The sequence below is a fragment of the Fistularia commersonii genome, chromosome 33, assembly GCF_037954325.1.
Source record: "Fistularia commersonii isolate RoL2024-O1a breed Wild chromosome 33, RoL_Fcom_v1.0, whole genome shotgun sequence".
In the NCBI taxonomy this organism is placed as follows: domain Eukaryota; kingdom Metazoa; phylum Chordata; class Actinopteri; order Syngnathiformes; family Fistulariidae; genus Fistularia; species Fistularia commersonii.
Genome location: NC_141316.1, coordinates 738,538 through 760,466, shown reverse-complemented (window position 1 = coordinate 760,466; position 21,929 = coordinate 738,538). Strand labels below are relative to the sequence as shown.

The window sequence follows — 21,929 nt, the reverse complement described above, 5'->3', positions numbered from 1 at the left end:
TAATACTAATTACTCATACTAACACGTAACATAATGGTAATAGGCTTTTTTTATTGGGGGGGGAAACTGCCCGAAAATAATGAATACAGTTGCGAGGACAATGAAATTCAGTTGGCGTTCATCAGTCAGTACATTATACGGACTGATGTCACGATACCTGCTGTGAATCGAAGAATAATCAAGGGAAATTTGGATTTTTCCTTCAAAAAATGTTTTAAAAAACGATGTCACCAGTGATTTATGGTTCCAACATATTGTTCACACCGATCTGAAACGGAATGATTTTTAAGACGCTTTTCAGATATTTCGATGTAACGCAATTTTTTTAAAATCACAAATTATAACAGGAAAACTCTTTGTGATTTAAACTTTGGGCTGATTTGGTTTCACTTGTGCAGCAATTGTTGCAGAACTGAATATCTAATCACTGTCAATATTGGGGTCTTATATTTCTTGTAAACTTTCAGCGCATAAATATGAGCACAATCCCAGCTCTCATAGCATCTCGTTTCCACACTTGCTCCGTCAAAATTGTAATTTGATATCATCTCAGTGGCGTCGTCACCAAATTTATTTGGCTCGATCACGAAATAATGTTTACAAATGTGTAGTTACAAACGTGATAAAAAGCTCCAGATTACAAGCGTGGAGTCATAGCTCGTAAATTATGTTTTCGAATGAACAGTTTTCTAGCCTATTGTTTTCCATGATTTCTCAATCGAGCAAAGTGATTCTCTTGGAACGGAGAAATCCCCTAATGCCCGTCATCTGGCCAAGGCTCGGCTCGATTGGAGAGGCCGCTTAGCCAATCAGAAGCGGGCTCTGGCCACCTGCAGGAAGTTGCACGTCCACTTATCTCCTCCCTCTCTGCCTGCAGTCTGATAACGGCGCAACAGTTGTATTAAGCAGTTTGCCGCGGCCTGATGAAACCATCTAACGGTCTCCACGACCGCGCAGGGATTGCTTCTCCTATTTGGGGCACGCTGTGACCACGATCTTGCCGTAGATGTTTGCGTGAGGAAACGCTTTCGAGATATTCTTGATAAGGGGAGAAAAGGGAGGACAGGGAAAAGTTAGTCCCGGCGCAGAGAACGACACCATGAGCGTCCCTCTTTACGCACCGACTCCCATCCAGCCCTCGCACCCGACCCCTTTCTATATCGAGGACATTCTGGGACGGACCTCCACCTCCAACTCCTCCACCCCGCCATCGTCCTCCTGCTCCACTCCCGTTATCCCCACACCGACTCTCCCGTCGCCAAATTCTTCATTTACCAGCCTCATCTCGCCGTACCGGACCCATGTTTACGAACCGACGCCGATTCATCCGGCTCTGTCGCACCAAGCGGCCGTGGCCCTGACCGCCACATACGCCTCGGCCGGGGCTTTTGCTGCTTCTATGTACCCGTTCCACCCGCAGCAGCAGCAGCAGCAACACCACCGCGCCATGGGGGAATACGCGCAGGCGCTGCTCAGACACGACCCCCTTGGTGAGTTGGCCTGAACTCGAGGGTGAAATATGACTTACAACTAGCCTCTTTATCTGTTCCGTACTGAATCTCAATATTGGCTTGCTTTTGCTTTGAACGTGACAAACTGTCAACATGCACATTTTTTGTCATCCCTTTTCTTCCAAAAATTCAGTATCACAGTTGGATTTTAGCCCAAAAGGACATTTTATTTGAAACATGTTTACGTGTGGATTGTATAGCAGCTATTCTGTGCTGGATATAATGAGCCATAAGTATAGTGTCTTCACTTCCTTTCTGCACCAACGAATCCGTTTTGCATAAGAATATCACGCTTGGCCATACATGCATGTCGGACTCATTACACAGCACAGGCTGCAGGGTTGAACGTCGTCACACTTTCACAACCTTTTCTTTTCTCGTTTATGGTGTGTGCTTGTCTACGCGCGCGCGTGTGCGTGACCGCACACTCATGAGTCACTTTTGTTGTGACACGTTTTTTGGCCACAATAGCAGTTTATCCAATCATTCCACTGGTGGGGGATGGAGGGCTTGATCGGGGGCGGCGGGTGGGGGGCGGAGGAGGGCATGGCAACCTTGACTCTGTTTCCTGACTCCCATTGTTCTGAAACATCAGAGACGAAAGTCAGACCCTGACTAAAACATGTCAGCGCCTAAAATCACTTGTTATTTTACTTCTTCGCATGTGTGTCAATATCCCTCCTGTGTAGGTGTGTGTGTGTGTGTGTGTGTGTGTGTGTGTGTGTGTGTGTGTGTGTGTGTGTGTGTGTGTGTGTGTGTGTGTGTGTGTGTGTGTGTGTGTGCGTTTGATTACAGTTGAAACTCAAATCAGGGTTAAACAACTTAGGTGTCTAAACCCTAAAAACGTTTTGTATCCCGTAGGATTTGAATAGCGTGGAGCTTCTGCTTTCTGCCACAACCTGGCAATTCATTGGCTACATGCTAAACCATGTTTAAGATAATGTCTTCCTTTTTACGGCATTCTGTATAATATGTGATCCACATGATCAGTTTAGTTACTATTATACTGCATCGTACGGGGAAATACGTTTCCACACTGTACATATGGCAATAAATACTTTGAAACACGAATCTTTATAAGATCAGCTTTGTTGTCATCTCTTGTCATAACATACACATTTTCCCAATATAATGCGATAAACTATTCTTAAATTGTAAAACGTTTCACAATGTGATGCCATAAACGATCGTTGTAATAAGTAAAAATCATTTGTACCCATTCGTCGAATAATCACTTTATGTTAGCTTATGGTAATACATGCAAGTTATTTTCGATTTTCATTCTGGAAAAATTATTGCAAGAACAGAAAAACCTTCCTCAAGATGTGGTAAATCAGTTATTCGAGGATTTTTTGAAATTTTAAATAGTTTAGTTTTTTTTTAAATAATTCGGTAAATACACATTTTATTACTTATGTAAGAGTATAAAAATAACATAAAAATAAATGTTTTATTTAGAAAGATGTATTTCATGATATTGTGTGTATGTGCATATATGTACACGCACACACATACACGCACACACGCACACACACACACACAGAGGCACACACATTCATATACATATACATGTACATGTACATATACATATACATATACATATACATCCTTGTAGTGTAGTGTAGCGTTGTAGTGTTGAATGCTCGACGTGATTGTCGGAATCGACCATGTCTGTGTGTCACGCTCATCACCGTCTCTTCATTACACGCAGCTCGCCTGACTGTTGTGGGGCCTTTTTTCCGTTCAAGGCGGAAGCCGTGCGGCGGTCGATAGGAGTAAATCTACTCTCAGAAGCTGTTGAATGTTTTCCTGCCCCTCCACGCCTCCCACCCCGCCTCACCCCACAAGCCGCTTCCTCGGTAGCCCGCTGCGCGCAGCTGATTATTTTATCGACATCCTCAATACAGACATATTCAGGAAACACTCGGCCTCCGATAGCCGGGATCCGTTCTTCACGTATTGTTGCACTTCCTCTGGCGGCCAACAAGGATGTGAGACAGCAAGCAAATTGACGATTCGTCTGTCAGAGTCTCTGCATGAAACACACATAATTTTTTTGTTACAAATAAGTAAAAAGTAAAAGAAAACTCACAGCCCCTGTCTGAGCAAAGGCTAAGAAAGAAAGGATCGATGTGTTTCGTTACGAGATAAGCTAAAAGTGCAACGCTACAATTGGCAGAAGTATTTCAGGATTTCCTCTTTACTACATCCTTCTTTTTAAGTGTTTTCATCTCTGCTTTTTCCAGTTGAGTTTCTCAGTACAAAAGATGCCATATACGCACAAGTTGTTCGTTTATGGGACACGATGCGCTTTCAAAGACATAATCGGATAAGATCCTGTTAAACTGTACATTCAAGTTATCCTATTTGTGGTTATAAAGATATAATTAAACTAAATTGAATCAATTAATGCTAGAAAAACAAAACATATCACCGAATTTTCCACAATAACACATTTTTATGAATGTTTGTGAGATATAAATCGATTTAGTAAAATATATTAAATAGTTATGCAATCAAGCAAAAACGCTCTCAAGACAAAACGAAAACAAAAAACAAAAACAAAGATGATACACAGATAAAACACCATCATCCTGTGACTGTAACTGTCTGTAACGTATAGTCCAGACTCATGCCTTTTTCATGTTTATATTTTCTTTCGGTGAAACTGAAACGTTACTTATAGTTTCAAAACAATCGTTTGACAGCAGCTGTTATAATAATACCACATGTATTTTTTTGTAGAAAGGACATGCCGTCGTCCCTTCCCGTTTGTGATTTATTGTCTGAAGCAAAGCGTGTGAGCTCGTGTGACACGGAGGACACGCGCACGGCGCACTTTACTTGACGCTCATCAGTCTCTGCCGTGAACCTCCTTAATGACATCGGCCGGCAGATTTGAGCTGTTTCAGGAGAGGAAACGTCACACCGATTACACGGATTTAATTTCACTTCCTGTCGATAATTGACAATATTATTACTGTAACTTTTACTTTTATTAACGTTAATATTGATCACTAATAGTATATATATATAATAGTATTAGTATATTAATATTAGTGTTAATATATTGACATTATTAATATATTAATATTAGTATTAATAATAGTATTATATAATAGTATTAATGATATTAATATATAGATGAATCTATGTCCAACACCTGTGGCCCCAGGCTGATACAACAACAAAAACAAAATAGCAACAACAACAACAACAACAATAATAATAATATGCTCCACTCTGTCCACTGCTTCATGTCAATAACATTTCCATAGATTCTTTTCCTCCCTCCAAAGTCAGTCCACTGAATAAACACATGAAGGTCCCAGGTCAAACTGAAGACCCTCTCCCATTTAACAGGCAAGCCCCTGCTGTGGACCCCCTTCATCCAGAGACCCCTTCACAAAAGGAAAGGTGGCCAGGTTCGTTTCTCCAATGACCAGACCATTGAGTTGGAGAAGAAGTTTGAAACGCAGAAATACCTTTCCCCCCCAGAAAGGAAGCGATTGGCCAAGATGCTGCAGCTCAGTGAGAGACAGGTGACTCTTTCTACAGCCTCCACCTGTTTTTCACATAATGATCAATGTAAATTAGTTGTGTTTTATTCTTACAAAGACAGGTCTTCAAAGAAAAGTGCCACTTCATGGCAATATTTTGGAATAGATCTATCAAATATTGAAAGACTACCACACTGTACCAGGCATTTTCTTCACTTTCAAAATATGGAAACAGATCTTGAATTTCTTGCTAATGATCTCATCTAAATAAAGTAAGAGTTTGTGTAATCTTGTGATAGTTTAATAAATAGATTTACGGTCAGGTTTCTGAATGTTATTAGTATCGAAAATCATTAAGAGGTTCTCAAAAAAGAATTTAATAAATTATCAAATGATCAGCAAGGGACTGTCTAGATGTCACTGAGAAGTGGTCACAAAACACAAGCTACCGACTAACTCATCAATAAAATTAAGTAATATACAAAGACAGAAAATGACCAAGGACAGCAACATTTCAAAAAGGCACATTTAAACTACCCCTGTGGAACCATTCTTTATGATACATCAGCATTTAACTTATCCCAGTTCTCCACAACCATAACAGGTTGGTCATCATTTTGTAACTACACTTACAGACTCATACATGAAAATATTCTTATAATGTGATGTCATATCACCATTATTCAGAAACTGACTGACTGATCAAACAAACAATAAGGAAGGGAGTCTTACTTATGCTCCCTCAGCTCCACTCTGTCATTGTGCAGTAAGGCAGGTGTGTAGTAAGAGTTGTGGGGCATAATGTTACCAAAAGGGACATACACCGGCCAGATGGAGTTGATAAAATGACCTGTGGCTCATTTTAGGCCTTACCCTAATACTAAATCCTTCCATCTGCAATTACAGCAGGCCTGAGAATGAGCATGGACCACATTTGGGCAAAACTGTTATCTCTTACTGGTACTTTGAGAGCAAGATATGTGTCTCGAGCCCATGCGTTCAAAGATTCGATGCTTTAAGTTCCACATGTTTGCCGGGTAGATGACCATCAATCATGGATAGGTTATTCTGGATAGAAAACAGTCTATGAACACATGAAAACAGCCCAAACTAGATGATACTGTACACGATCAGTAAACTATGAGGTTAAACTCTCAAAGTAGTAAGCAGCTAACAATCTTACTCAAAAAATGTCTTAGAAAATATTAGAATGGGCAAGAAATGCAGCAATTTTATCATTTTCTTGTTTTACCTATCTCAATAAGCCAGATCTTGTATTTTTCATCAGAAGTAGAAAAGTAGAAAAAAAACAATGAATTAATCATTTTTATTGTCGTATGGTTTTTCAGGTCAAAACCTGGTTCCAAAATCGGCGTGCAAAGTGGAGAAGATTGAAACAGGTTTGGTTTTTTATGTCCTTACTTACTGGCTCATTCTGAATTAACACGTTAAACATTCTAAATATTTTGTTGTGAAGAATTAATTTGAAGAATGGTGCCTCAGTGGTGAGCAAGAAGGTCCTTGGTTCGATTTCGACATGAGGCTTCTCTGTGTGGAAATTGCATGTTAGCACGTTTCTTCGTGGGTTTATTCCAATTCCGTTGGAGACCCTGGATGGGCTGAACGCCCCCCCCCCCCCCGACACACACACCGTTTGCGGTATAGATAGTTAATGAATGTAGGAAAATTGATGTCTAAATGAAACAAAAAAATATCAAAGTAACGTGATAAAAAAATCAAGTAAAGATAAGAAATTTTAACAATCCAAAAGAAATATCTTTTTATGTAAAAACCCCGCCTGTTGCCTGGTCAGCGTTGGGATTGGCACGGATAACCCGTAAATGTTGTGTGCGTCATTAATGAATACCGAATAAAAGAAATATCGTAAAAAACGTTTTCAAATAATTTGAATTTAGAGGTTAAGTAAATATTGAAAATGACTCAAACAGAGAAAAACGAACCAAAAACATCAACTGATGTTGATGGGATGTCTATAATTCTGCGGCAGGAAAACCCAAATGGGGGCAAACGAAAGGAAGAGGACACTCAGGCCGGTAGAAGCACCAAAGGAGACGAGATGAGCGATTCGTCCAGAGCGCCTAGCTCGGATCATGAGCAAAACGCCGGGGGATCCGCGGCTGCTCACGCGATCCATCGCGCACTGTCCGCTTCCCCGCGGCAGCCAGTTGCTGAGATGGATTCCAGCGTTTCAGAAGATTCAGATCAGGAGCTGGACATTGAAGACGAGTTCACCCATTGAGAGACAAATGAGAAAGTAACCTCCACACTATGTATATATCGTTTAATTGTTAGCTTGATGGTTGAGTGTCTGTGTTGCGTATTTGTGTGTGCTTTCAGAGAAAATATGACATTTACATTTACAATTAAATGAAACGCTGTGAGCACGATGTTTTTATCAATAATAATAAACTATTTTTGTGATTATTAGTCACTTTCTTATATATATTTGACTGCCGTTTATGACGTTTATTTTATATAATAATATTCATCAACTTTTAAGGCTACGGTGTAAAGTCAATATGAAAGCAATATTAGTTATCCAGTTGGATGACCTAAAACATGTAGTCTTACAAATGTTACAATAAATAATTTAACTGAAAATTATAAACCTCTGGGATAATTGATTCACAATAAACATGCAATTAGTTCAGTTACTTCTTCAGGTTTTCCTTTTGCCTGTCCCCTTCAGGGGTCACTACAGTGAATCATCTACCAGCATCTAACCCTCTCTTCTGCATCCTCTTCCATCACCACCTCTTTCATTGCATCCATAAATCTTCTCTTTGGTCTTCCTCTAGCGCTCCTACTTGGCAGTTCCAACCTCAGCATCCGTCTTCATATACATTCACTATCCCTCCTCCTTACATGTCCACACCATCTCAGTCTGGCATCTCTGATTTTATCTCCAAAACATCTATAACACATGCTGTCCCTCTAATGGACTCATTCCTGAAATCTATCAATCTTTGTCAGTCCCAAAGAGACTCTTACCATTCCTATCTCTGCTACCTCCAGCTCTGCTTCCTTTCTTTTCTAAAGTGTCACTGTCCCTTCACCACACAAAACCATTACCCATCAGCTATTTACATGATGCAACAACAGCATATTCAATTTGTTGTCAAATTGAAATAAAAAGTTGCCCATTTTGATAATCCACCAATTGGTTTTAATTAAAAGAAACAAAGGTCAAATTCTTATACCTTCGCCTCACCTAACAAAAGTATTTTCTGTTTCCGTTATATTTCAGTGACAGTGAGTTATTCTGGGGTTGGGCATATTTGAGGACACAATTTTAGGATGTGAAACAATGATCAACATTATGTATTACCAATTTCTAACATTTTAGACAGTGATCATCTGCCTCTTATTATCTGCCTATGATTATAAAAACTGTTAGTCGCAGCTGTTCTTTCATTGAACATGCACAGCGGGGAGTAAATTATGGGATGAAAAAGTCGATTACACAAATATTGATGTTTCAGTGCAAATAATTAAAATCAAGATAAAAAAACCACGGAAGCCTTTTGTATGTTTTCGAACAGGGCAGTTAGCACAGTTTGTGATCTTGATTTGATTCCATGGAGTCACTTTTTTATTCCTGTGCCTGCCCAAGTTCTATGGCCTCTTCTCACAGGTGACTGTAGGTCACCAAGAGGTCTAGATGAAGCAGGATTAGCCTCAGTACCCTGGGACCTTGTATGCCATAGAATTTTTTCATTTTCTTGCTGTAATTCTGAACCTTAAGTATTGTCAGCCTATACGTGCTGCCTTTCAAATTTCATCAAATTTTAATGTGTTTTTACTTTGGAAACAAATTATTCACAAGAAACCAGTGTAAACATCCAAGCCTATCTGATTTGAGGTAAAAAAAAAAAACGTCACATTTTAAGTAATTACGAGAAAAATTTAATTTTACACAGACCGCCCCAACAACCGTGGCCTTGTTTCATAATTTTTCCGATCACAAACAATACAAAGTGGTCTTTCTCATTTCCGTATCTTATAATGTATAACAAAATAGAGGTCTTAGTGATGAGCTGGTATACCGATATGATTAATTTTCTACTGGATTACAACAAACACCATCAGAGATATTACATATACGCAAAATTTTGTTGTCCTTTCAAAAGTTTACATGCAAGAACTGCTAGATTTTGCCTTGAAGGAGTAAAAGTAAAAGAGTAAAAACAGAAAAGTAACAAAAAAAAAACAACCCAGCAAGGAATAAAAGCAAGAGAAAAAAAAAACACTCTTTAATTACCTATTAGCAAGAAAATATCTGCAATGACCCAAAACTGAGCTAATATCAGCAAAAGGACAATATACTTAATTGTGAGGAAGAAATTACCAAAAATGCAAAAACGTTGCCTAAAGGTCATGGAGAAGTTGCCTCGAATGAATTACCAAAAAAAAACAGCAAAATAATCAATAGTAAAAAAAAAAATCATTTTTAAATAATCAAGAAATTAGTAAAGAGAAAGAAAAATGACTTAAAATTAAAAATGGTGCAAAGGAACTCTCTCCAAAAAAGAAAATGTTACCATACAATCACCAGTAGAGGTGTATGCATAAATTTGATTTTGAAAAGGGGGAAGCAAAGCAAAACAATAAAACAAAAAAATGAACAATTGGAAAAAAAACTCACAGAGGGCTAAACATAATTAATAATTATAACTACTATAAGAATATTGAGAGGTTATGTTTTTGCAATTATTTCAAATAATGACTAAAACTATATTTTAAGCATATTTATTTATTTATTCATATTCTTTGTTCTTTTCAAAACAGAACTTACATGAAGCAGGGCCCTGGAGGTGGGCACCCAGCTGATGCATTGGTTTATCAGTATTTGAAGCAGTAGGTGCCAAGACAAGAGTGAGGGGGTGAAGCTAACCTGGTGGTGTTTCATTTGGAGGAAAAGGAGACAATCACGTTGAGCAAACAGTTGGTCCCTGTCAATGCCTATCTCACCACTGCATTCTACTTCAAATAGCTTTCATGGCTTCATGTAAACACTGTAAGTGGGTGTTTTCAGAAAGCAGATTAGGTTAATGATTGAATGAACTCCGAGCAACAGGGACACACAGCAACCACTTGTGACAGATACCAAACATACATTCACAAAATTTTCTTTACCATAGTTATAGTTACTATCTAAAAAAAAATCAAGAGTATCTAAAGATGATACTACTCTCTGAATGAGTGATATTTTGAGCTCATAATCTTTGTATATTAAGACTGACAGCTCAACAGCCTCCGACACGTCAAGCTGGTCCAAAACCAACAGTTTGCACATTGATTGTCCCTGTATTGTGTAACGCTTCACAAATTTTTTAGGGTAATGTCAACACTTGCACGAATAGCACAGACACACAGAGGGTGAAATGTTCAGCTGATAGTGCCTGTCCAAAGTGCCCATCTGATCACACACACACACACACACACACACACACACACACACACACACACACACACAAACACACACACACACACACACACACAAACACACACACATATATGATCAATGATATTGGTATTTTATGGTTTTATCCATGAAAATATCCTCCAACATTCACTCTCATATAGTTAATTGATTAATTGATTGGTTCACCCCATTTGTTTAGTTTCTCTAGTTCCTTCCTCTAGAGTTCTTGGCCAAGGCAATCATTCATGTAAAAATGGGACATGGCTCTGATACTTCGTGTCCATGTTATCTGATACCTCATATGTCTTCCTTCCATCACAAGGTATTGTTTTCTTGTTGTTGTTGTTCTTCTTCTTCTTCTTCTTCTTATTGGTGCTTTTAATTCTGAATAATTTGAGTTAATTTGCAGCTGATTTTGATGTAGATTCATGCTGACCAAGACCTCTATCATCTCAGTGTACCATTTGTGTATTATAAAGATTATCCCCCGTACAGATGTAGATAAGAGTCACCTGATGGGCTTAAGTCTTATCTAATGTTCAATATTGAAATACTGTGAGCCTTTGTACAAGTCTTCAATAGGATCAAAACCTTGAGTTCGATCAGTGCACAGTAACTATCAAGTGTGTGTATGTGTGTGTGTGTGTGTTTGTGTGTGTGTGCGTGCGTGTTCACTCATGCGTGTTCACTCGTGCATGTGTGTGTGTGTGTGCGTGTGTGTTTATGTGTGTGTGCGTGTGTGTGTGAGACTAAAGTTAATGTGTGGTTATATTTGAACGACTGAGGAATGTGTTGACTGTTGACCTTGGCCAAATGGAAGCCATTATCTCTCTCCTCAGCCGAGCTGATAAATTAATGAGAGGAAACAGAGTTTACATCGATATTCGTGTCGCCAGCAGACACTGAGACACACATGGGGAGGAGAATACATAGTGGAGGACACTCTGACCAATATCAAGGGTGAGGCACAGATCGGAACAGGAAAAGGGTATATCTTTTTTTTTTTGTTATTCATTTACAGATATACAAGAGATTTGTAATTAAACATGAACGGAGGATCAAAGAGATGCAAAATTGACATACATTTCTTAAGGGGATTTGTATTGACTAAGCAATAAATAACAGTTAACAGAAGTAATCTAACTACTGTGTTTATGCTGTAAATGATTGAAATATTTTCTAGCAATCAATGATAATGTCACACTGATCATTGATCATTAGGAATTGACCATACACAGAGTACTGTTAATTTGGATGCAAAAACTAAGCCCGCACTGACACAAGTCAGGTGATTTTATTCTCTCCTTTCGTCTTTACAGACATTTCATACCTCTTAATGTTAGCCGATAACGAAGTGTTACTGACTAAAAGTTATTTGTAAAAGATTTGATCATATTTCTTTCACCAATTGTTATTAAGATGTTGATTTTGGGTTTAATACACTTCTTTTCTACTCTGGTTTCCGGAGTTGTCACAACAAATCATCTGCTCTCATCTGACCCTGTCCTCTGGATTCCCTCTTCTCACACAAACTAGCTCCAAGTCCTCTTTCACTAAGTCATGTCCTCTTTGGTCTCCCTCTAGGCCCTTGGTTAAATATACTTTGAGGTTGAAATATAGTTAATTGGTCAACTGGATGGAAAGATGGAACATTTAGGATGTATAGTGAGGGTTGGTGAGGGGCACCGTGGCGCAGGAGATCAAGCAATTGTCTTTGGAGCCAAACATTACTGATTTGATTCCCGGCTCCTTCTAGAGTGTCAAAGTGTTGTTGAGCAAGCCACTGGTCGACAGCATGCCTACTGCTCATGGTTCATCCATGATGGGTTAATTGCAGAAAACGAATTTCCCCATGGGGATAAATAAAGGATAAATTATTATTATAATTATTATAACATGTATAACAACAGTAGCAAATTGCCATAGCAGTGATTAATAACAAAAGATCCTTAGACAATTAAGTGGCAGAGCTGATAATTCACCTTGTACTCTGCATTTATCAGAGAAATGTGGTGAGATTCACAACCACAAGCAAACTTGTACTACAGCAGCAGATCAGACAAGGAGGAATGATATACAGGTGGACGCCACAGTGCTAAGGATTCTATCACAGCAGCTTGTTAGAGAGATTGAAAGAGCAGAATTCACCTCAGGTTATGTATCAACAATCTGCCCACAACATCAGCTTCACAAAATAGAATCAACAGAGTAATCCCAAGAAGAACATCAAAAAGGACACTTAACCAATCCATAGTCAACAGGCTGAAATCCAATGACACCAATGCCTAGTTCAACACCAGCATGCATTCTACCCTCCAGGACAAAGAAGCAACACATTTGACAAACCAATGTCTTTGTAGACTATACATTAGTGGATTTTATTTCCCACAAGGTTTTAATCAGATCTTCTCTTAATCAAATGTTATCTACAGGGAAGGTTGGAAAGTGTTCGGAGAGATGTCACAGAAGTTGTTTATTCAAAGAGTGGCGGATGGCAAACCTTCGATTCGTGAAGGGGAGAAGTAGTTTTGAGGCATTGCCCTGGAGAAGAGAGACAGGAAGATCTTGTTTTGGCAAAATACACGACAGCCTTTTTTGTTAAGAAAAGCTCTTGTGATCTCTGGAGGAGTGAAGAATGGAGGAGTTCTGCAACAGTAGAGTTGTAAGCCAGCATCAGCAGAGCAGATGCAAACCTGTAGGGCAGGGCTGACATGTGGGAATTACCCAAAGCCATGCGAGTTATCTCATCAAGATACAACAACCTTCCCAGTCCAAATCCTGCAACCATAGTATGACTCAGCATGGAAATTGCCAGCTATGCCCCACCCAGTAACCGAGTTTGTAGAAGTCATTTCTATGTGCAAAAAGGCACTGGCACAGGCCGAGAACAGAGGGCACCATGAGGTGGCTTGTAGAAATGATGGAGGCATGCAGGCTTGAGGGAAGTAGAGCAATCAACCAAACAATGGGGCTACAATGAATTCGAAGAAATTGTCTCTCCTGTCACCTTGCAATGGAAGGACCATGGCAGCTGACCTCTACAGAAAATTAATGGATAGATGGTTGTCAGGGGATGTAATCTACAGTAGTTGTGCAATGATGATATTTTATTTTAAAAAGTGAATGTAACCTAGAATAAAGTAATAATAAGTAATGAGTGCTAGTTTGGTCTAGATCAGGTCTACATATGGTTAAATAACACATTTATCTCAAGGTCATTTACTCATGTTGTCACCTGTCCATGCAATGGAACTAGGGGTTAAATTGGTCGTGTGTAAATTTATATGTGAGGAAGGAAACAGGGTTCCACGTGGCTGAGAGAACAGAGAGCTTTTGAAGTATAATAATGATGACAAATTTGATGTTCTGGAAGCGTAGAAAGGGAAGCCAGGATCGACTGTGCTCTGATGTAATCATTAAGCTTCCATTAACAGAGAGTGGCGTACCCAGAATGTATTTTGTATCACACAGTACACCTCCATCATGTTCACTCATTTTTTTACTTATTCCTTAGGGCTGGATTCTTCATATATGTCCTCAGATAAAGTATGAAAATATGCGAAAAATGAAAAAGTATAACTTGACTATAAAATGATTTTCATATACAATATTGTGGAATATTTTGAAAGAGACACAAACAGGTACAAAATTTAACACAAATTATCAGAACTACTTTAAACAACACAAAAAACTTGAACATTAGACTTGAAATTACTCTTACTTTTCCTTTCGGCTGCTCTTTTCAGGGGTTGCTAACCCTATTCTTTGTATCCTCTTCTCTCACACCAACTAAATTCATGCCCTCTTTCATTACATCCATAAATCTTCTCTTTGGTCTTCCTCAAGGCCTTCTGCCTGGCAGTTCAGATCTCAGCATCCTTCTACAATATATTCACCATACCTCCAGTGCACATGATCAAACCATATCAGTCTGGCCTCTGACCTTATCTCTAAAACATGTAACATGTGTTGTCCCTTTGATGGTATAATTCCCAGTCCTATCAATCACTCCCAAAGAGAACCTCCACATCTCCACCTCTACCTTTAGCTCTGCTTCCTATTTTTTTATAAAGTGCCACTGTGTCTTAGCCATACGGCATCACTGCTCCTACCACTGTCTTATACACCTTTCCTTATATACCTTTCCTTTCATTTTTCATTTTTCTTTTATCACACATTACCCCTGACACTTTTCTCCAGCTGTTCCAAATTGATGAAACACTCTTCTTAACCTCTTTTTCACACTCAACATTGCTCTAGACCAGGGGTGGGCAACCCGTAACACCCAAAGAGCCATTTGGACTCAGTTTCCTCGTAAAAGAAAACACTGGGAGCCGCAATTACTTTTTGACGTCTAAAATAAAGGTACCACTGTATATATTGCTTTTTATTATCTTTACGCTTTGTGTAGTGTGCTGCTTCTGAAATTCACAAAGTATTGCAGAGAAAATTAAATTTTATTTATGTAATGAACTCATTTTGAGCTTTGGGCTTTTCAGAGCGTTTAGCGGAGCCTTGACCTGAATTTTAAAAATAAATTGGGAAAAAAATCACTGTGTCAGTGAACAATAAAAAATAAATATTTGCAAAATATCTTCATAAACATTTATTTTACCTGGTTTATGGGACTTCTACAGCATCTGCAAATCGGGACTCTACTGGCTGGCGGGTATACTCGCTTCCGTGAGTGTGACGTTATTTTGAGCGGTGAAAAATAATAAATATAATTTTATTTAATATTTCAAGATCACAATAATCTTCCAAATTAGAACTAAAAGTAAAAAAAAAGGAATTAACACAAATGAAATATACTCCAATTAAATATTTATAATTTATTTTCTCAAGCCACTCGGAGCCGCAGTAACCGCGGGTTGCCAACCCCTGCTCTAGACTGTTAATCCAAAAGTACTTAAAATCCTCCAAAGTACTTAAAATCCCCCAAAGAACTTAAAATCTCCCGCCTTCTTTATCTCCACGCCCTGTAGCCTCATAGTTCCACTTTGGTTACTCTATTTCACGCACATGTATTCTGTCTTGTTGTGACTAACCTCCATTCCTCTCCAGAGTATACCCTCACCTTTTGAGATTTTCCTCCTCTTACTACAGATCACAAGGTCATCTTTAAACATCATAGTCCATGCTGATTCCTGTCTAACCTCATGTATCGGCTTGTGTCTCACCACTGCAAACAAGAAGGGGCTCAGAGCTGATCCCTGACGAAGTCCCAACTCCACCTTGAACTTCTCTGTCACACCTACATGTCGTGCATGACCTGCTCGTGCATGTGCTGCACAAGTTTAACATATTTCTTTGCCACTCCAGACTTCCTCATTCAGTACCATAATACATCTCTCAGCACCCTGTTGTATGCTTTTTCTGGGTATACATGGACACAATGCAATTTAAGAATGCAGCTCCCTCTGACCTTCTTTGCACTTCTCTACCAGCATTCCAAATGTAAAAACTGATACTCTGTAGAACTCTTTCTAGGCATGAAACTACAGTGTCATGCACAAATGCTGACTGGTGTTCGCAGTTTAGTTTCCACTACTCTTTCCCATATTTTCAGTGTTGGGCTCATCAACGTTATTCCTCTATAGTTACTACAGTTTTGCGCATCTCCCTCATTCTTTAAAAAATTGCACGGTCACACTTCTTCTCCATTCCTCAGGCATCTTCTCGCTATCTAAGATCCTGCTGAATAACTTAACAGGAAGGTCTACTGCCACCACTACTCGACACTTCTATACCACCACACCACAGATATAGCATCAGGTCCAACTGCCTTTCCACACTTCTTTACTAATTGCTGTGCTACTTCGTGGTCCACAATAATTACCTCTTCCAACCTTTGCTCTCTTTCATTTTCTTCATTTATCAGTACTCTTTCAATCTTTGCATCATTCTTCGGGCACCTCTCAGTACATTTCCCTTCCTTCCCTTAATTGTCTGAACCTTCCATCTGCCATTCATCTTCTATCCGGAGTTGGGTTGCGGGGGGCAGCAGCCGGAGCAGTGAGGCCAAGACCTCCCTCTCCCCCGCCACATAGTCCAGCTTTTCTGGGAGGATCCCAAGGTGCTCCCAAGCCAGCCTAGAGACATATTCTTGCCAGGGTGTCCTGGGTCTTCCCTGTGGCTTCCTCCCAGATGGAAATGCTTGCAATACCTCCCCTGGAAGGCATCCAGGAGGCATCCTGACCAGATGCCTAGCCACCTCATCTGACTCCTCTACAGAGAAGCAGCGACCCTACTCCGAGTTCCTTCCAGGTGACCGAACTTCTCACCCTATCTCTAAGGGAGAGTCAGAGAAAACTCATTTCCGCCGCTTGAATTTGCAACCTCTGTCTTTTGGTCACTACCCAAAGCATGATCATAGGTGAGGGTAGGAATGTAGATTGAATGGTAAATTGAATGGTAAATTCTCTTTCTGGCACGGATCCCTCTTCACCACGACAGACTAGTACAGAGTCTGCATCACTGCAGATGCTGCCTCGATCCACCTGTTGATCTCTCAATCAGTCCTCCTTTCACTCATGAACAAGACCCAGAGACACTTGAACTCCTCCACTTGGGGCAGGACCTCTTCCCTGACCCAGAGTGGGAGGTCCACCTGTTTCCGGTTGAGCACCATGGTCTCGAATTTGGAGATGCTGATTCTCATCCCAGCTGCTTCACACTTCACAGCTATGAACCACTCTCGTGAGAGCTGGAGATCATGGCCTGACGAAGCCAACAAAACCACATCATTTGCAAAAATCAGGCTCAAAATACATGAGTGGCCATCAAACCCCTTGATGGATCCCCTTGATGCCTTGGCTGCACGTAGAAACTCTGTCCATAAAAGTTATGAACAGAATTGGTGACAAAGGGCAGCCCTGGTGGAGTCCAAGTATTATTGGAAAGGGGTCCGACTTACGACAGGCAATGCGGAACGATTCCAACACTGATCATACAGGGACTGAAAACCCCGTATAATGGGGTTTGGTAACCCATACTCCTGGAGCACCCCCCACAGGACTCTGGCTCTGTTTCTTCATTGGAAGGTGCTTCGACGAGATTGCGGAGGTCTCGGAAGTATTCCTTCCACCAATCTACACCATCTCCGAGTTGAGGTCAGCAGCGCCCCGTTCTCACTGTGCACAGTATTGATGGAGTGCTGCTCACTCCTCCTGAGCTGCCAAATGGTGGACCATAATCTCCTTGAAGCCCACCAGGAGTCATTCTTCATGGTCTCAAGCCACAAGCATCTTGGCCTACTGGTACCTGTCAGCTGCCTCCGGATCCCCACAGGCCAGAAAGGCCCGAAAGGACTCCTTCAGTTTGACAGGATCTATCACTGCTGGAGTCCACCAGCGGGTTCGAGGGTTGCTACCCTGACATGCGCCGACCGTGTTTTGGCCATAGCTCTAGTCTGCCACCTCGACAACAGAACATGGCCCATTCGGACTCAATGTCCATCGCTTTCCTCGGTACGTGGTTGTAGTTCCTCTGGAGGAGGGAGTCGAAACTCCTTCTGATAGGGGACTTTGCCCAGCAAATCCTCACATTATGTTTGGGTCTGCCGGGTCTGGCTGGCATCCTCCCCCACCACTGGAGCCAACTCACCACCAGGTGGTGATCAATTGACAGCTCCGCTCCTATCTTAACCCAAGTGTCCAGGACATGTGGCTGAAAGGCTGACGACACAACCACAAAGTTGATCCAAAAACTGTGGCCTAAGGTGAGGTTTTGCAAATTGCCAATTGCAAATATGGGCACCTTTATGCCTGAACATGTTTTTTGTTATGGACAATCTATAACTCACATGAGCAGTTACTCAAAAAGATTTGAGTATATCGCCTCTTCCACTTTAATACCAGCCATCACCCTATATCCAGTTCCCACAAATTTCTCAACCCTGACTACTACATCTACAACTACATCTGACTACTTAACACCCACTCAAATTTTTATTTACACACAGACAAACACACACACAAACACACACACACACACACAACACACACACACACACACACACACACACACACACACACACACACACACACACACACAAACTCTCCACTCTTGCTTTCTTTTTCTATCTCTCTCTCTCTTTGTCTCTCTCCTTCTAGCGGATCTCTGAGACAATTGTAGGCTGTTGTTTATGCTTGTTGACTGAAATCTCTTTTAATATAGAGAGTAGGAGGAACAAAAACCCCATTAATGCTGTCACATATGGAATCATATGGACAATATGGAGCAAACACACACATACAAACACAAACACAAACACAAACATGTGCGCACACATACATGGATATATAAAATATAACAATAAATTTCAATTCTAAACTCCTGTAATATAGTCAGACAGTGATCCACTCAGAGCCTTTCCTGTACAACGCTTGGATATCTTACAGGTTTAAACAGAAAATGAAAAATGGTTTCAGACTTTTAGTCCTGGGACTCAACTCAAAGTAGCACAAATTAGTAAAAGTGAAGTCAAAGTAGCACAAATTAGTGCAAGTGAAGTGAGGAAGGCATTGCAGAGGATGAAGAGTGGAAAAGCAGTTGGTCCTGATGATATACTTGTTGAGGTGTGGAAGTGTCTAGGAGAGGCAGCGGTAGATTTTCTGACTAGATTATTCAACAGGATCTTAGAGAGTGAGAAGATGCCTGAAGAATGGAGACAAAGTGTGATGGTGCCTATTTTTAAGAATAAAGGGGATGTGCAGAATTGTGGTAACTATAGAGGGATAAAGTTGATGAGCCATACAATGAAGTTATGGGAAAGAGTAGTGGAAACTAGACTGAGCGCAGAAGTCAGCATTTGTGAACAGCAGTATGGCTTCATGGCTAGGAAGAGTACTACAGAAGTAGTATTTGCATTGAGAATGCTGATAGAAAAGGACAGAGAAGGATGATAGGAGACCTAGAAAAAGCATATGACAGGGTGCCAAGAGAGGAGCTCTGGTATTGTATGAGGATGTCTGGAGTGGCAGAGAAGTATGTTAAACTGGTGCAGGACATGTATGCTAGCTGTGAGACATTGGTACTGTGTGCTGCAGGGGTAACAGAGAAGTTCAAGGTGGAGGTGGGACTCCATCAGGGATCAGCTCTGAGCCCCTTCTTGTTCGCAATGGTGATGGACAGGCTGACAGATGAGGTTAGACAGGAATCCCCATGGACCATGATGTGTGCGTATGACATTGTGATCTGTAGTGAGAGCAGAAAACAGGTAGAGGAATATCTAGAGAGGTGGAGGTGTGCTCTGGAAAGGAGAGGAATGAAAGTTATTTGCAGCAAGACAGAATATATGCGTGTGAATGAGAGAAACTCGGGTGGAACGGTGAGGCTACAGGGAGTGGAGATCAAGAAGTTGGGAGGATTTCAGGTACTTGGGGTCAACAATCCAGAGCAACGGAGACTGTGGAATACAGGTGAAGAGATGGGTTCAAGCAGGTTTGGATGGATTGAGAAAAGAGTCAGGGGTACTGTGTGATAGAGGACTATCGGCCAGAATAAAAGGAAAGGTGTACAAGACAGTGGTGAGACCAGCAATGCTGTATGGACTAGAAACTGTTACAATGACCAAAAGACAGGAGGCATAACTAGAGGTTGCAGAGATGGAGATGTTGAGGTTCTCTTTGGGAGTGACCAGGATGGATAGGATCAGGAATGAGTCTATCAGACGAACAGCACATGTTAGATGTTTTGGAGAGAAGGTCAGAGAAGCCAGACTGAGATGGTTCGGTCATGTGCAGAGGAGGGATAGAGAATATATTGGTAGACGGATTTGGAGCTGCCAGGCAAGAGGTCTCGAGGAAAACCAGGAAGAGAAGATTTATGGATGCAGTGAGGGAGGATATGAAGTTAGTTGGTGTGAGAGAGGAGGATACAGGGAATAGGGTTAGATGGAGAAGGTTGATTCACTGTGGCGACCCCTGAAGGGAAAAGCCGAAAGAAGAAGAAGAAGTTCTGGGACTCAACTATCATGACCTTGGTTTATCATGAAATGCAGTTACAATGTGGTGACCCAATTCAGTTGTTTGGGAGGAGCTGTAAAGACAAAACAAGATTACAGAAATGCTGCCATCTACTTTGTCATGAAATGCTGTTGAAAGAACAGATAATAAATCAAATACTTTTTATTTGTCCAGGAGATCCACATTATTTTAATGAGATGCTTTATTAATTTTGTGCAACACGAGGCTCATTGCTATTACCAGTTTCAAAACCTGATTACTGGTACTATATTATCAGAACCATGATTACGAAATAAAAAAGAAAAAAAAATATTACAATTCAACAAATGTCATTGGGAAGAGAGAGGCACATTCATTTTGAATAAATATGCAAAGATATGATATCATTAAGAATTTTCTCTACATTTCTATTGGTTTTGAGGTCACCAGCACTGGTTTTACAAAGCTGTTTGTGTTAGATTCCTTTTAGATTGATTAATCTATCATGACCATATTCCACTATTTGCATCAGATTTAGGACAAGTTGTTCTCTGTGTTTGTTGGACTTGATTGGTCTAAATTTCCTCCTGCTCAGCATGCCTCAGTTGGAGTGCAATGTCTGTCACCCATTCAGACTGCAATGATCATTATTTGAATTCCAAATCAAAACATAGAGCTAAAGTTCCAGCATCAATATAATATTCAGAGATAAAAAAGGACTGGCCATGTCAGTAAACAGTGGACACCGCAGCTGAACTGCTGATATTAGGAGCAGCTCAACTGTGTTGACAACACCATTAGGGTCACTTGAACTATTGTTTAGCACAGTGACACATTTATTACCATACACATCTGCTTCTTGATAAAACTGATATGCTCAGCTGAACAGAAAACAATGTGTGAAAGTTATTTACTCAGTGCTGACCTTTAAAAAAAGTTGTATATGTTACAATATAAACTAAACTCTTATATTTCAGCTGTCGAGAATGGCTGACAATAATTGACAGTAATTCTACTTGTAAAAGGTTATTTGTCAGTCCATGTATGTACTAACACCCCTTATGGTGTTGCAGTCTAATTCAGAGTGGTTTGCTACAGAAGGCTTTTCAAGCTCTATTCAAGCTTTAAACAGGTAAGATAACCATTAATAAATATGTGAATGAAATTAACTGATCTTCATCTAGGTATCCATTTGATCTCCTTTTTAAACAGTGTTTGATAAACATGAAAAAATTCCCTTCACATTTAATTTGACCATCAGCCTGTCCTTGGTCCCATCTGGTGAGTCAATAGTGAAGCTGGCACTTTGAAGCTGGCATTTGTGAAAAATATTCACCTGCAGACACTAATCCCAAAAATAATACTGCAAAAGATATTGTGTGAGGGAGGCCCCTTGAAGCAAGGGAAAATCCTCTGAGAGGCTGAGGGGGCTGGGAAGGAGAGGTCCATTCCTGCGGCAGCTAAGGAGATATTACTCACCGATTCATGGGTGCACTCAAGTGTACTATTTGCTCTTCAATTAGGC

The 21,929-nt window shown here is 40.4% G+C and overlaps 1 protein-coding gene across 1 annotated transcript; it reads left to right on the top strand.

Annotated features, from left to right (window-relative positions):
- Positions 1 to 864: 864 nt before the first annotated feature.
- On the top strand, positions 865 to 7,459 carry hhex (hematopoietically expressed homeobox). Its single transcript, XM_086140897.1, has 4 exons — positions 865 to 1,490; positions 4,875 to 5,053; positions 6,361 to 6,411; positions 7,020 to 7,459. The coding sequence occupies exons 1-4, from the start codon at positions 1,100 to 1,102 to the stop codon at positions 7,269 to 7,271; spliced, it is 873 nt and encodes a 290-aa protein (XP_085997023.1). The 5' UTR covers positions 865 to 1,099; the 3' UTR covers positions 7,272 to 7,459.
- The last annotated feature ends 14,470 nt before the right edge of the window (positions 7,460 to 21,929 follow it).

Bases quoted from the DNA above. Each gene is read 5' to 3' on its own strand.
- hhex (XM_086140897.1), top strand. From the start codon at position 1,100: ATGAGCGTCCCTCTTTACGCACCGACTCCCATCCAGCCCTCGCACCCG. The intron at 5,054-6,360 runs GTGACTCTTTCT...ATGGTTTTTCAG, and splicing joins TGCAGCTCAGTGAGAGACAG to GTCAAAACCTGGTTCCAAAA. The intron at 6,412-7,019 runs GTTTGGTTTTTT...ATTCTGCGGCAG, and splicing joins AGTGGAGAAGATTGAAACAG to GAAAACCCAAATGGGGGCAA.